The sequence below is a fragment of the Pleurodeles waltl genome, chromosome 4_2 (genome assembly GCF_031143425.1).
Source record: "Pleurodeles waltl isolate 20211129_DDA chromosome 4_2, aPleWal1.hap1.20221129, whole genome shotgun sequence".
NCBI lineage: Eukaryota > Metazoa > Chordata > Amphibia > Caudata > Salamandridae > Pleurodeles > Pleurodeles waltl.
In genome coordinates, this window is record NC_090443.1 from 1004775527 (window position 1) to 1004790923 (window position 15397).

General features: G+C 44.8%; 1 protein-coding gene across 1 annotated transcript; it reads right to left on the reverse strand.

Annotated features, from left to right (window-relative positions):
* Positions 1-2587: 2587 nt before the first annotated feature.
* LOC138293984 (C-type lectin domain family 2 member D-like) lies at positions 2588-3271 on the reverse strand. The gene has a single exon (XM_069233242.1). It carries the CDS (start codon positions 3269-3271, stop codon positions 2588-2590), a length of 684 nt encoding a protein of 227 aa, XP_069089343.1.
* Between the last annotated feature and the right edge of the window lie 12126 nt (positions 3272-15397).

Sequence of the window (15397 nt, forward strand, 5' to 3'; positions counted from 1 at the left end):
CAGTAATCTTGGGTATGTAGGGGAAACACCCGCTTTACTGAGCAGAAATCTGCCATACAAATAGCTCAAACAAATGCACCATTAATAAAACATTATATAGAAAAAAACATAATCCAGAAGACATCAAATGGCTTATTTTAGAAAAAAATGATAATGAGAGGTCCATAGAGCTGCTAGTAAAAGAAGAGAAGTGTTTTGTATTTTCACTCTTGATACGTGTGGAAGGGATATAAATAGTGAGATTCTGTGAGAGAATGCTATTGTCTCTAATACATAAGGGACATTTTTGGGATTTACACAGCACATATGGACAGTTAAAGTTCCAAGCGAGATCTGTTAAAAAATAAAAGTGTAGAAATAACATATAAGTGACAATTTGGGCTCCAATTACATATTAGACCCATGAGCGGTATTCCCCCTTCTGATGTTTTTTTTCTCTTAGAGTAGGGAGTTTACACAGTTTAAAGATACCTGCCTTATAAGTTGCATTCCCCCCTATATTTAGGCTTCCAGCATAGGGAGATAGTATTGTTCCAAGCTGGCCGCCACAGCCAGTGTGACCCTCTAGGTGGCCCACACTAGAAAGATTTTAGGACAAGGTGCCAAATAAAATATTATGGAACAGATCCTTGTTTCTGTGGGCCACAGAAGTTGCTTCTGTGGACTCTATTGGTGCCTAGCATGGGGCTGCTGGAATATTTAAAAATGGCTGCAGTAGTAGCTGTGGTTTGTGAGGTGGTCAAGTAGGGAGAAATCTCTGCCCATCTCACACACAGGTGGCTTCAATAAGGCGTTGTACTTATCCCCCCTGGCCGGAGCGCAGATTTGCAAACTGGTTCAGAGCTCCTTGCACTCATTCTTTGGGAGCCTGAGGTTTTGACGGTCCCCGGCTACGGTGAGTAATCTAATAGTGAAGTTGTTGGTCCTAATAAATAGCCGGGTCTTTAGCAGCCATGCAGACCTTGGAGAAATATTATTTTGATTAATGAGCAGTGCGTATCAGATCGGTTGTGTGGTACGGATGTTGAGCTAAGAAACAAGCTGCCTGTAGCAGAAGATGACCACGATGGTAGTACACATCCATAGACATTACTTTAGAACTGCCCCAGACCAGCAGCAAGTAAGGGCTAGAGTACAGCAAAGTTAGTATATGAGCAAGAAATTATTCATTATCATAGGAAGATAATGTGGCCTTCAGAACGGTATCATCTGTTCCTCACAGACTCTTATGGTTTATGTTTTTCAGCCATTTGTTTCAAGGATTTAAAGCAAGGCTGGGGCCTTTGGCATATTGAATAGGACAGGCGAGGCATTTCAGTGCCTGCCATTTGAGTATCTTAGCTGGCCGATAGTGGAGCAGTTTTAAAAAAACAATCAAAACGTCTGAATCTTAATAAGATTGTCTTATTCTTTTTTTTTTTTTGTCCTCATCTCACTAATCCATGCCAGTAAAGGAAGGATCCACTACTCATTGACCCCCAGGTGTATAGCTCAACAATATCAACGGGCCACTCCACCTGCCACTCTCTTCCGACAAAAAAAAAAAAAAGATTGTCTTATTCTTCAACATGCATTTTTCTTGCAGTTGTTCCATTTCTAACTGGTCCCTGAGGAGAACATGCAATTCTAAATTCTCAGTTAGACATAAGCACACATTTTTGGAACTTATGGGAGGTATACATTGAGTAATACAGTATGCAGCACACACTTGGGAGATACTGCCTGGGATTTAAGTTATATGACATGGATTCAAAACCGTGTATAAGAGTGCATCAAACGTTTGGGTTATGGGGTGGTATTTTGAATTGAGTCAAACATGATAAAATTGCATGATAGGGGTTCACCCCACTAAATGAAGATGCTATATATGAAAAGTTATATGGTAGGGACTCACCTTGGCATTTGAACCATGTCACAAATAGGGGTGGGTGGAGGTTCTGTCTTCCACTGGTAATCACAAAAATCACAGGGAAGGTGGCCTGATGGGGTCAGCAGACAACCATATCTGTGATTGCTTTTAAATAAAGCATTTTTTTTATTTTTAAACACAGCTTGTTTTCCTTAAAGTAAAACCGGATGCGTTTAAAAATACAAAAAATGAAACGTTTCAGTTTAATTTTTTAAGAGTAGGCAGTGGTACATGGCAGTGGTCCGTAGACCACTGGCTGCTCTCAAAAAAACGTTTTTGCATGCATTCATAAAGGGGAATGAGTCAACCCTATTTTGTGATTCAGTAAATAGATTAGTGTTAGAAATGAGGTCTCTAGTTGGTAGAGATATACACCCTTCTCCAAGTAAGGGACCACAATCCTAGCCAGGGTAAGTTGCACACAATGAAAATTATCCTGTGCCCACCCTCTGGTAGCTTGGCACCGAGCAGTCCGTCTTAATTTAGAAGGCATGGGGTTATGTATTTGTGCAATAAATCATACAGTAACACAGTGAAAACACCACACAGGTTTAGAAAAATATAGGATGTTTATCTGATTAAATTAAGGTCAATGTTGAAATATCACTTTTGCAGGTTTAAAAGTCTTAAATGTTAGAAATCAACAAGCTTTGTGCATTTGGCTCTATGTGCCTTAAATTATTCCTTCTTTATATATTCTGCGTGTTTGGTGCAGATGTATCTCCGAGTTGAGGAGCACCGGGCACTGCTGAGACCCTGATGGTTTAGATAGGCGCAGTCCGAGCCGCCGGGGACGCCGGTGCCGCTGTCCAGGGCGCTGCCGTCGGCCCACCGCCAGGGCCCGCTCGGATCTCTCAGCAGGCCGACCCAGCGATCATACTCCCCCTTCTCAGAGAGGGCGAACCCTCTCTCTTTGTCGCTTTTAATCACAGCCAGACTGGAGGAACGAGAGGCGCAGCTGCCATTGGCAAATGTCCAGCTTCCTTCGTTTTCAGAGAATAAGAAACAGCTGCTCTCGCGCAGGGTCCATCCTGCCTCGCACTGGCGGGAAAGGCCGCCCTCGTCGGTGCGGTTCGCCTCACTCGCGGGGTCTTCTCCCGCTCTGAGGGCGAACACGGCGGCGAGGACGACGGAGCCCAAAACCACCGCCACCGCCGCAGCCACCACCCGCCAAAGACGGCGGCGGCGGGAGGCGGCTGGGACGCCCTCTGCGGGCGGCCGGGGCTCTACCGCGGCTACGGCCACTTGTTGCTCCTCCTCGGAGGGTGGTGCCGCCGTGATCTCCGGCCACCCCCGCCCTAGCAGCGCACATGCCCGGGGTGAGGTTTCTTGGCCGGGGTCTTCCCTCAGGTCTGGCTCCATCGCGAGCACCACCGGTGCGTATAGAGACATGTTTAACTGGCAGAATGAAAAACTTTTTACACCAGCGCTCAGATACATTTTCCAAGAATTTGAACCAACCAAACTCATCTGATTTTGACTATTCTTTTCGCTTCTCCGAGAGGTTCTTAAACAATCTTAAACATTTTTTTGCTACGGCGCCCCAACAAATTATGACTATGAACCAAATTCTATGTACTGCTACGATCTATAAACAGAGTTAATAGAGGTATTTTTTTGACATTACAAACTAATGGCGGATGTCGTATGATGTTTTAGTCTGTGAAAATTGCGCATAGAATTGTGGGTAAGCGCATATCGCTTGTGGGTAGGAGGCTGATTCTTTTAGGGGTTTTTCGAAGCTGCTTTCTGCCCTCGGCTTTTGTTACTGATAGCATTTAACGCTGCACTTTCTATCTCCACGGGCATTTATATTGCCATGGAGGAGGATCGAAGCGGGTGAAAATTAAAATAGCACACTTTTTTTGGCTTTAGGTATTTCGCCGCTCCTGCCGAAATAGCACACTTTGGTGAAAAGTATCCAGCTTTGTAACCATATATGTAATACCTTACCTGTAACAAGTTGTTATTTACCATAAAAACGTAAAAATACACACTTCTACTCATTTTGCGAGAGATCTCTGCTTTGTCAATGGCTCTGACCTTCATCTCCCCAGAACAGCTTGGGACAGATTTACTAACATTCTGCACCGGAAACTGGCGCAACTCGTTTATTTTGAATTCATCTGCCCGAAAGTAAGGCAAAGCAGCGTCCATGGGTGGTACATGTACTAAAGCTGCCCATAACACTTGAACAGACTCGTATTTCATGTCTCAGCACAAACATGTCTGGCACTATTCCCCCCTCTCCACCTGCACAGAATCATGCTGCTGAGCGCCACACACACCTTTAACACATAGTGCGAGGATGTCTGAATGTGCAAGGTTACCCCTCCAGTACAAAATACCATACCTCGGCTGACTTTACCTTACATACCTTGCATGTGTGCTGTATAGTGCAGCAGACATGAAAAGTTGGAAAAGAAATGAGATAAATATTTCTCTTTAACGCCTGTTTTTGAAATAGTGGTAATTCTTAGTGCAAAATGCTGTCTACTATTATTAGTAGATAGGGTTTTAAGTAAAAAACCAAGGCTGGTAGCCCTGGAACGCCCATGTACCACCCATGGAATGCCAGAAGTATCTAAGGGCCAGATGTACGTAACTTTTTGCATGGCGCAAACAGCGAATTTTGCTGTTTCGACATGCAAAAAGCAAATTGCGATGCTCATTCCTATTTTGCGAGTCGGTAACCTGGTTACCGACTGGCAAAATGGGAATACGAGTCGCAAATATGCAAGGGTGTTCCCCTTCCTATTTGCGATTCGCATCGCTATGCAGAATTGCTTTGTGAACAAGAACGCGGTTGGAAAGCAATTCGCAGTTACCACCAGTGTCACACTGGTGGTAACCCATTCGCAAAAGGGAAGGGGTCCCCATGGGACCCCTTCCCCTATGTGAATAGCCCTGAAAAAATGAAACAAAAATGTTTTGTTTTTTTCGTTTGTATTGCAACTCGTTTTCCTTTAAGGAAAACGGGCTGCAATAAAATAAAAAAACGGCTTTATTTTAAAGCAGTCACAGGCATGGTGGTCTGCTGTCTCCAGCAGGCCACCATCCCTGTGAGTGGTGCGAATCGCAAGGGGTTCGCAAATTGCGACCCACCTCATTAATATTAATGAGGTGGGTCTTTGCGATTCACAGATGGTGTTGGGACAACATCTTGCATCCGGATTTGCGAGTCGCAAATTCGGATTTGTGTCATTTTTTTACGCGAACACAAACCTAACTCTAAATTTATACTTTGGCGCTAGACCCGTCCAGCGCCAACGTTTTGGAGTTAAAGTCATTTTTTGCCAGTGGGAAACTGCCTTGCATCAATGAAATACAAGGTAGGAGTTCCTGGGCAAAAAATGACTCTAAGGCCCAGGCGCCTTATTTATCCTGCAGTGGAAAAATGGTGCACAGTGGGGAGGTGGGTCTAAATAAAGGCACTAACCCTGCTTAGCACCATTATTTAACGCCTGGGTCAGGGCAGGCGTTAAGGGGCCTGTGGGCACATTTCCATGGTGGAACACCATGGAAAGAGCCCAAAGGTGCCCTTCCCAGGCCCCAACGACACCCCCACCCACACCAGAGGGACAGCAGAGGATGGCGACCCCATCCCAGGTAAGTAGAGGTAAGTATTTTGTATTATTTTTAAAAATGCCACTGGGGGCCCTGAAATCGCCCCCCTACATGGCACTGGGTGCAATGGCCATGCCCAGGGGACCCTTGTCCCCTGTGCTGGCCGCTGGGGTGGTGGGTAAGACTCCTGTCTTTAATAAGACAGGAGTCATGTGGAATGGTAGGTTTTGCGCTCAGAAATGACACTAGGCTGATTAGAGTCATTTGCTTTTACTCTAACCAGACTGATGTCATTTTTCAGTGCAAAACCCTCTTCCCCATACCGCCACTGCCACCCCCACCCCCACCACCACCCGGCTAATGTAATTTTCCATGATGTTAGCCCACCCTTTGTGCTGGATTGCACCATTCCTTAAATATGGCGCCCTGCTGGTGCTCTGGAATGGCAGAAGCTGTCGCTTTACTTTTTGACACAAAACTGCATTAGCTAAGATTTGCGTGAAAAAGTATACATTTGGGCCTAAATACCAAACCTAAATCAACAAATCGGACCTGAAGTGCACTCTTTCAGCTGCTGCAAAACAAACTCTGGAGATTTTGAGAATGCTTATTTATTACTACAATATGAAATGTTACAGGAGAAAAAAGATGCTGTTTAGTTGCTTATCGTACATCTAACAGATATAGAAAAATCTTTAAAATGTAAGTGTAAATTTTTAGGTTCAATGCTCCTCTTTTCCACATAAAAATGAAGGGGTAGATTTAAAAATGCTCTGGGTTAGCATCAAAAATGTGCTGCAAACCAACACAAAATGTTTTTCCTATTTTACTTTCCAGTGCAAAACTTGTTTTGCAATCAAAAGTACCCTAAAAGTAATGCAAAGCAGCGCAAAGAACTGCTTTGCCTTTCTTAGTGCCAAGGGGACGTTACATGGGCGTTCTCACATAACCACCCATACTTTTTGATGCAAAACCCTATTAAGAACAGTAGACAGGGTTTTATGTCAAAAGTTAACGCCATTTGAAAGGAGACGTTAAAAGGAGAAATGTTTTCATTTCTCCTTTCATTTCCGGCTTTGCATGTTTACTGCGTTGTAAGGGACACATACAAAGTAGGAGAAGTTTTAAATGAAGTCTTGTGCTGGAAGGCTATTCTTCCAGTATAAGCACATGCTAGTCACACACACACACCCTCGCACTGCTGCGTGGAGGTGCCGGGGGGTGACGTCTGCTCATCGCCAAATGTAAAGAGCAATACATGCAGGCAAGATTCAGATTTAGCTCTTTATTCACAGGTTCTAGTCTCCCACGGCGTGCTGCGTCCAGAGGGCTCGGAGACTGACTGCGACTGACTCCCTTCCCGTCGAAATCCCTCGTCAGTGTCCGCTCCATGCACATGACATTACAAATCAGAACAACGTGACAATGCACAAGAAGCATCTCGAGACACAATACATTACAGTGAGTAATAGTAACATTTATATTTACCAAAGGTGCTTAGAAGCAGATGCTGCTCCTGCTATGTATGGAGTGTCTCCACCCAGAGAGTGAACGTGTATTTAAGCACTACACACTTGTGAATTGCACTGCCTGGAGTGTGAATGTGCCTTTGCTCACTCCTTCTGGCTCTGCAAGGTCGTGTGCTGTGATGATAGCTGCACGCTTCTGCTGAGGGTGTCCTGATGGAGTGCACTGAGTGGCCAAGGGTTGGATATCTGCGTACATGAGAGAGCAGCTGAGCTTCATTACTACAAAGAGTAACCCTGTGGGGGCTGCAGCACCAGGGTGCAGTACCGCACCCTGTCACTAAACTACTCTCTAGAGAAAACACCACAAGTGTGCAGTACTGCACTCTGTCACTAGGTGTCCCTGTAAAGAAGAAAGCACCAGGGTGCTTACATGATGTCTGTGCTGAGCAAGCGCCTGAATTTTATGACAAGACCGGAGGCTCCTATTATGCGTTTCTCTTCTCGCTTTATTAACACAGCAGTCAAGAAAGAAACTACAAAACTACAAATCCCATGTGGCTAACCCAGAGAGCCAATGGGATTAGAAACGTAGTACATCATATGTTAACCAATAGGAACACCCTCGTGCCCTTGTGATGTCACTTGACTGCAAGCAGCCCTCTTTTCTTGCTGCTGCAGTCAAGGATAAGTTCTCTTTTTATTTCCTCTGATATTGTAAAACGTTTTATGAGGATATGTAGTATTTATGGTATTATTTTTATAATCTGTGTAGTCCTATGTAGACGGCAAGTTTGCCGCATTGTTTATTTCGCGCTGCCTCGCGCTAGCGTCCGTTTTTTCCTGCTCTCGGGCGGCGACTAAACCGTTCCCGAGGCAGAAGATTCAACGGTTTTCAGGCGCGCTGTGTGCGCGACGCGCTCAGGCTCTTCCTCGCATCTGGAGAATAACCGTCACTCGGTTTTTCTTCCTGACGCGAGGAAGCCACTAATTTCTGCGCGCCGGCTTCAAATTACCTGCCTCAGCCGTTCCTCCTACGCAAGTTGTTTTTTCCCTTTGCTGTCAACACCTCCTTTGGGCCCGCCCTCCGATAGGAGGGGTTTTGGTTTCCATAGCTCAATTGATGTTTCCTGCTCTGTTAACCCCCGGTTGTCTGCATCCTTTTCAAGTCATTTCCTATTAACTTCAATTGTTTTTTCTCAGGAGTTGTTTTCCTTATTTGAATTTTAAAGAAGATAAATATTAATATGGAATCTAATACTTCCTCTGGGGAACAAGGTGTGCCCAATGATATTGAGGATATTAGAAATGAACTTCGAAATTTTATAAAGAGTTCTGTTCAACAGGCTATGGCGTCATCCATGCAAAAACTATCAAAAAATGTAGAATCAAATTTTTCTAATTTATTATCAAAATCTTCGGCCCAGTCTGCGGGGGAATGCAGTCAACGCCAGCCTGTCAACCCTACGGGTTCGACTCAAATGGAGAGTGAGTTTACCTCACATATGACAGAGGACGCGGTTCCTCACAAGGCTCCTGCCAAGGAGTATAATAATATGGTTCCTAAACTTTCCCTAAAACGAACAGCAAAACAACGCAATATTTCCCTACCCGTACCCTCTGCATCTACTCCTGACTCAGACGATGATATCCCTGATGCGGATTCCGATTACGTGGTATCTGATCAAGATGATACCGATTCCTTTTCACCTCCCCCTCATAAGAAGCCTAAAGTTCCCTATGTTTCCCCTACTCTCTTTGATGCAGAAGGCTTTCCCATGTTTGACCCTTCCCACATACTCTGTCCCAATTCCACGGAATGGTTCCCTGCCGACCATGTTGGTCGTTACGTGGCTCAAAAATTATTTTCTCCCCTTGACAAGCAAACCAGAGCTAAACTTAAATCAGAATGCCCTCGCCCCGTGCTTCCACATAATGCTACTTCTACCCCTTCAATCGATCAACAGATGCTGACCTTTTTCAACAAACAGGGCAAAGACCCTCGCAAAGGGGTAGACAAAGCATGGTCGTCCTGTCAGGACAAACTGTTGGACGTCATTGGTCCACTTACCAGAATTTTTGACATGGTTGAAACGGCTAGACTGGATGGTAGTTTCTTGGATCCAGAAGAACTTCTTTGTGGATCCAACGTTGTTTTTGTCTGCTGGGCAATGCTAACGCTTCCCTAATACACGAGAGACGGAAGGGTCTCCTTATAAAATTAGACCCTAAATTAATCAACTTGGCCACGGTTCAACCTCAGATTCACACTGAGGGACAACTCTTTGGGGACTCGTTCATCAAAGACGTCAGCAAATATGTTGCCACCTTTACTTCTTTGGACAAAGCACAACAGTCCATGAGAAAAATGTTCAGCCAACGTGTTTTTGCCAGGGCCGGTAGAGGCAGGGGCCGCTTTACCGGCCGAGGTAACACCACCCAAGGCTCCAGAGGGTACTACGGTTCTTACCAACAAGACTTCAGACCGCAATTCTATCCCCAGCGCGGCAGAGGTTATCGTGCCAGATCCTTTAGACACAATAAGACCGTCAATCCAACAGGTAAGCCCTCAAGTTGGTTCCTTTCCAACAGGGGGTCGCATTTTCCATTTTCTTTCAAATTGGTTAACAATTACTGCGGATGTGTGGGTACTAAATACTGTACAGGGTTACATGATAGATCTTTATTCTACCCCAGTGCAAACGTTCTCCATTCCTCTTCCCCATTTTTCCACAGAAATGACCCACCTAATATCTCTCGAAGTAAGCTCTCTTTTGCAAAAACAAGCAATCTCTATTGCCCAACCCCATCCTTCGGGATTTACCAGCCCAATTTTCCTTGTTCAAAAGAAGAACAAAAAGATGCGTCCAGTCATCAATCTAAAACATTTCAATCGATTTGTAGTATACAGACATTTCAAAATGGAAACAATTCTCCACCTCAGAGATATACTCCTTCAAAACGACTGGATGGTCAGACTGGATCTGCAGGACGCCTATTTAGTGATTCCTATTCATCCAGACTCCAGGAAATTCTTTCAGTTCCACTGGCTCGACCAAACTTATCACTTTACTTCTCTACCCTTCGGGCTATCTTCCGCCCCTTGGTGCTTCACCAAGCTCCTGAAGCCTGTCGTGGCTTTCCTAAGATCCCAGGGCATAAGGCTCTTAATTTACTTAGACATCCTCATTTTAAGTCAAGCTCCTCAGACTCTCCTTCTACACTTACAAACAACCAGCTCACTTCTAGAGAATCTGGGTTTCATAATAAACAGAGAAAAATCTCTCCTAGTGCCTTCCCAAACCTTAGAGTTCTTGGGATTTCAAATCAATTCCATCTCAGCCACTCTGCTTCTTCCTTCCGCAAAAATAAGATCCATAAAGTCAGAGATTCTACAAGTCCTTCGCAGTTCTCTTATCTCTCTCAGGACTTTGGCTCGAATAGTAGGCCTTCTGTCCTCTTCCATACAGGCAATCTTTCCAGGTCCCCTTCACTATCGTTCCCTTCAAAGACTAAAGATTCAACACTTGAGGAAGGGTCTAGCATACTCCGACCTCATTCCCTTAGATATGGAGTCCCGCACAGAGCTTCAATGGTGGATAGACCATTTGGATGCCTGGAACGGGAAAAGTATCTTTCCATCAGCCCCAGATCTTGTGTTAGAATCCGATGCAAGTCGTCTAGGCTGGGGGGCCCGGTGTGGTCCCATCTCGACTGGAGGTACATGGTCTTCAGAGGAGTCCAAATTGCATATCAATTGTTTAGAGATGCTTGCCGGCTCCTTTGCAATCAAAAGCCTGGCAAAGCACAAAGTGCACTGTGCAATACTCCTCAGGATGGACAATATTTCTGCAGTAAGGTACATAAATCATCTTGGAGGCACAAAATCCAAACCTCTAGCGGATTTGGCCAAGAGTTTTTGGGAATATTGCCTTTCAAACCATCTTTCGGTACAGGCAGAATACCTTCCAGGAGCTCTCAATTCGGTCGCAGACTGGCATTCTCGTCATCTACGAGATTCCAACGATTGGAGAATTCACTCTTCAATTTTTCACAAGATTCATTCCTTATGGGGCCCGTTCTCGATAGATCTCTTCGCATCTCGACTGAACACTCAACTTCCCCAATTTTACAGTTGGCGCCCGGATCCCTTAGCCTTGGCATCAGATGCCTTCTTACAGGATTGGTCTCATTCCCTCAATTATGCCTTTCCCCCCTTTATCATGATCAACAGGGTCCTAGCTCATGCCAGACGTCAACACGCTTCTCTTATTCTCATTGTTCCGTTTTGGCAATCCCAAGTATGGTTTCCGTCCCTTCTGGAACTATCGGTGGATTTTCCATTGTTAATTCCGTCCTTCCCAAAATTACTGTTGGACCCTCTCCTGCGTCCTCATCCCCTCATTGTGGACAACATTCTTACTCTATCCGCTTGGAAGATCTCAGGAATTCCCAACCTTTCCCTATCATTTCGTCAGAAGCTTCCCAGTATATCTCAAACTCCTGGGCCCCTGGTACCAAAAAAGCCTACAAGTCAGCCTGGTCTTTATGGGACGGCTGGTGTTTGGAAAGGCATCTTGATCCCTTTTCAGCAGATGTAATCTTTGTTGTTAATTTCCTGGCCGCAGAAGCCAGTAAAGGTAAAGCTTTCCGTACTGTCAACCTTTATAGGTCAGCTATCTCTTCTAACCATATCCATGTCAATGGGAAACCGATAGGCGAACATCCGCTGGTGTCCAGATTATTAAAGGGAGTAAAATTTTCAAAACCTCCTTTACCTAAATATAACCAATTATGGGACGTTAATATCGTTCTAAAATTTGTGATTTCTTTACCGGATAATCCTTTTCTTTCTCTAAAGATGTTATCTGCTAAGTTAACAATGTTACTGTGTCTAGTTTCCATCAAACGTTTATCAGATGTAAAGGCTTTGGACGTCTCCAACCGACAGTTCACCCCTACAGGAGTGCTATTTTCGGTTGTACGACGTACAAAGACCAGTTTGTCGTCAGTTTTTTATCCATATTTCCCACAGCATCGCAAATTATGTGTGGGCCAATGTCTTAAAGTTTATGAACAGAAAACTGCAGATTTGAGAACATCCTCTTCCCAACTTCTTATCTCCTTTAGGAAACCCTATCACCCGGTTTTATCTGCCACCTTAGCTCGTTGGGTCAAGTGGATTATGTCCCTAGCGGGTATCGATATTTCCAGTTTTGGTGCCCATTCTACCAGAGGGGCTATGGCCTCCAAAGCCTTTTGGGCAGGCTCCCGTTTAGAGGATATTCTGAAATCTGCAGACTGGTCTAATGACAATACCTTTAGAGTATTTTATTGCAAACCTGTTGACGATGTTTCACTAAATGTAATTAATATGCTTTAAACTCGCATAATAGGAGCCTCCGGTCTTGTCATAAAATGTAGATTTTCCTAGTTTATGACGGAAAGTCTTAATTTTATTAAAGACACAGAGGCGAGTATTATCCCGCCTCTAGTTTAAACACTGTTTTTCTCCCTCCCTTTCTTCTAGCTACAGTTCCAGCTGCTCAACCAGGGTCCTAGTACGATTTCTTCACACCTTGGGAAGACTTCATTCATCACAAGCATGGGATCGTATTCTCCCGATTTATTGGAGCATTCCTTCCTTTGTAGGATTTTGGATTTTTCTTCAGACGTTTTTGCTTTCCTGATGGCTTTGTTTATTCTATGTTCTTTATTTCCGTTATTATTCAACAATTTACTTCATTCGCAAGAAAAGAGGGCTGCTTGCAGTCAAGTGACATCACAATGGCACGAGGGTGTTCCTATTGGTTAACATATGATGTACTACGTTTCTAATCCCATTGGCTCTCTGGGTTAGCCACATGGGATTTGTAGTTTTGTAGTTTCTTTCTTGACTGCTGTGTTAATAAAGCGAGAAGAGAAACGCATAATACTCGCCTCTGTGTCTTTAATAAAATTAAGACTTTCCGTCATAAACTAGGAAAATCTACACTATCCTCCACATTACTGGATATGTCTGTTGAACATGTAGCACAAGGGTGCAGTACCAAGCCCCATTCCTAGCTGTCCCAGTAGATCCTGATGCAACACAGCAGACCCGAACTAAGGCCTGGGGGATTTATTTACTAGTTCCAGTCAAAGCAACACAGCAAATTAGGCCCCTTGTTAAGCATGAACATTAAAGCTCCCGAGGGCTGTCTGAAGACGTGTGTATGCGAAAAAACACTGTGACCTAATTTGCACAGCCTGTGGCGCAGGCCACTGAGAAAGGACATGAACCCGTCATATCTACAAGATACGGCACATTTCTGTCCTCTTCCCCTGCACTGGCACACAAACTGCTGCCTAGCACTAACGCAGGCATCCTTGCACCATGGTGCAAGGGTTCCTGCATTGTGGTGATGATTGTTTTTGTGCAGGAAGGGGCACCTTCCTGCACTAAAACAATCCCAAGAGGTGTTTTCCTCTTTCTATGTGTGCTGCAGAATGAAAAAAAGAGGGAGAAGTAAAGATATTTCTCCCTGTTGCGTCACTCTTACACCACTCCTGAGGTAGCATAGGAATCTGACGCACTCCCAGACTTGTAAATCAGTGGTATGCGGGAAAGGGGTCCATATTTTCAAGGCCACGTAAAGCCACGTGGCTTTGTAAATAAGGGCTAGCACACTGCGCCACCGGAGCGTAAACAAACTGACGCTTTGAAGCACAGTGTGCCGCTAGGACCTTGTAAATGAGACCCTGGAGGGTTTATTTACTACAAATTTGCCACATGTTTACATCACAAAAGTGACACAAATCAACGCAATCTTTTTTTATTTATTTAGGGATTATTTGGAAGGCCCTTGCACTTTTCCCATATAAAAAGTGATGCCCCGGCGGCGCAAGGGGCTTGTAGATAAGCCCCTTACATTCCAGCGCAAAACTTGTTTTGTGCTGGAAAATCACTTAAAAGTAAAGCAATGCATTTGCATTACTTAGCGCCAAGGGTGCATTTAATGGGTGGTGCATGGGCGTTCCCATGCAACCACCCTATGTTTTTGACCCAAAGCCTTATTTACTAAAAAAAAGGAAACAGGGGCCCATATGTTCAAGCGGCTTGTGCTTCTGGAGCATCTCTTTTGTTGCTGCACGCATAGCGCAGGCTGCAAGCCCATATCTACAAAGCCACTTTGCGCTCAGAAAGATGAAAACTCCTACAAGTTCCCAAAAGACTGACCCGCATAATACCATGGGAGCGCCTCAGGGCTTTTTTTTTAAACAGATTTTATTGATTTTCAGGGATATAAAACATCAACCATTCCTGGTAGATTGGAAGGGTGCAATTGTACAGATATTATTACAGATTCACCAATACCGTCAAAACATTGCTACCCGACTCCCTGTCCTGCCGCCCGATATCACTGTTGGTTGATGGTGTGGCCAGTGTGTGGTCTACTGGTTCTATACCAAGGACCTCTGCAATCATCGAAGGCCTTTTCCATGGGCGACATACATAACCTTTGTTGTGGTAGGGGTACTAGAAATTTGTGATATAAGTGCTTCAGTTCTTAATTTGTAAATAAAAATGTGCCGGTGCCCAAAGCTCTCCTCTGAAAGTCGCGGCTGCTGCAATTGAATGTGCGAACACTGAGGCAGTGTAACCCTGAAGCCATCTCTGGCCTCTCTAATCCATTTACAGCCACTCCCTGCCCCTTAAGCTCACTCTTGCAGCTTTCTGCTTTCTCCTTTTGTGACGCTTTTTTGTTTTTCTCTTCGTCCAACTTTCCTATGTGTGTCTTTTGCTCCCAGTAAATACTTCAGGCAGAAAAATAAGTGCCGGCCCTCAAAAATAAGTGCCGGTGCCCAGCACCGGAAACCACCAACACAAATTAAGCACTGAAGTGCCTGCTATTAGTGGGTTCCAGCCGGAGTTCCCAGTGGAGAGGGATCTGGGTGCTTTATACTATCCACTGACGTTTCCAAGGCTCTGGCCATTTCCACTGAGCCCCGGCCACCTCCTGCTTCTCTTAGCAGCACTGCTCCTTCATGACCAGCCCCTTTCTCGAGTTCCTTCGTCATAGTCCCACCCGGAGACCATTCTGAGCTTTCCATTTCCGGGTAATCTCCCGCTTCGCGAGGAATGCCAGGTGCTGAAACCTGCTTGTGGCTTTGTCTTTAGTAGTGTGTGGGAATCAGCTTAAAAGCAATGTTGTGGAGCGCATGGGACCACTCTCAACGTCATCAGCAAGAATAGCAGTTATTTCCTCCCAACAGAGTGTGAGCGTCATGCAAGACCAAAACATATGCAAGAACTCAGCTCCCTCCTCCCCTCACCGTGGGCATTTGCACTGGAGGTATCAAAATACAGATTCATTTGTCTCAGTGTCAGATATGTCCCGTGTATCACATAAAAAGTTATCAGCTGAAAGCGAGCGTTCCTCAACACTTTGGGAACCCTCTCTAATATTTTGGT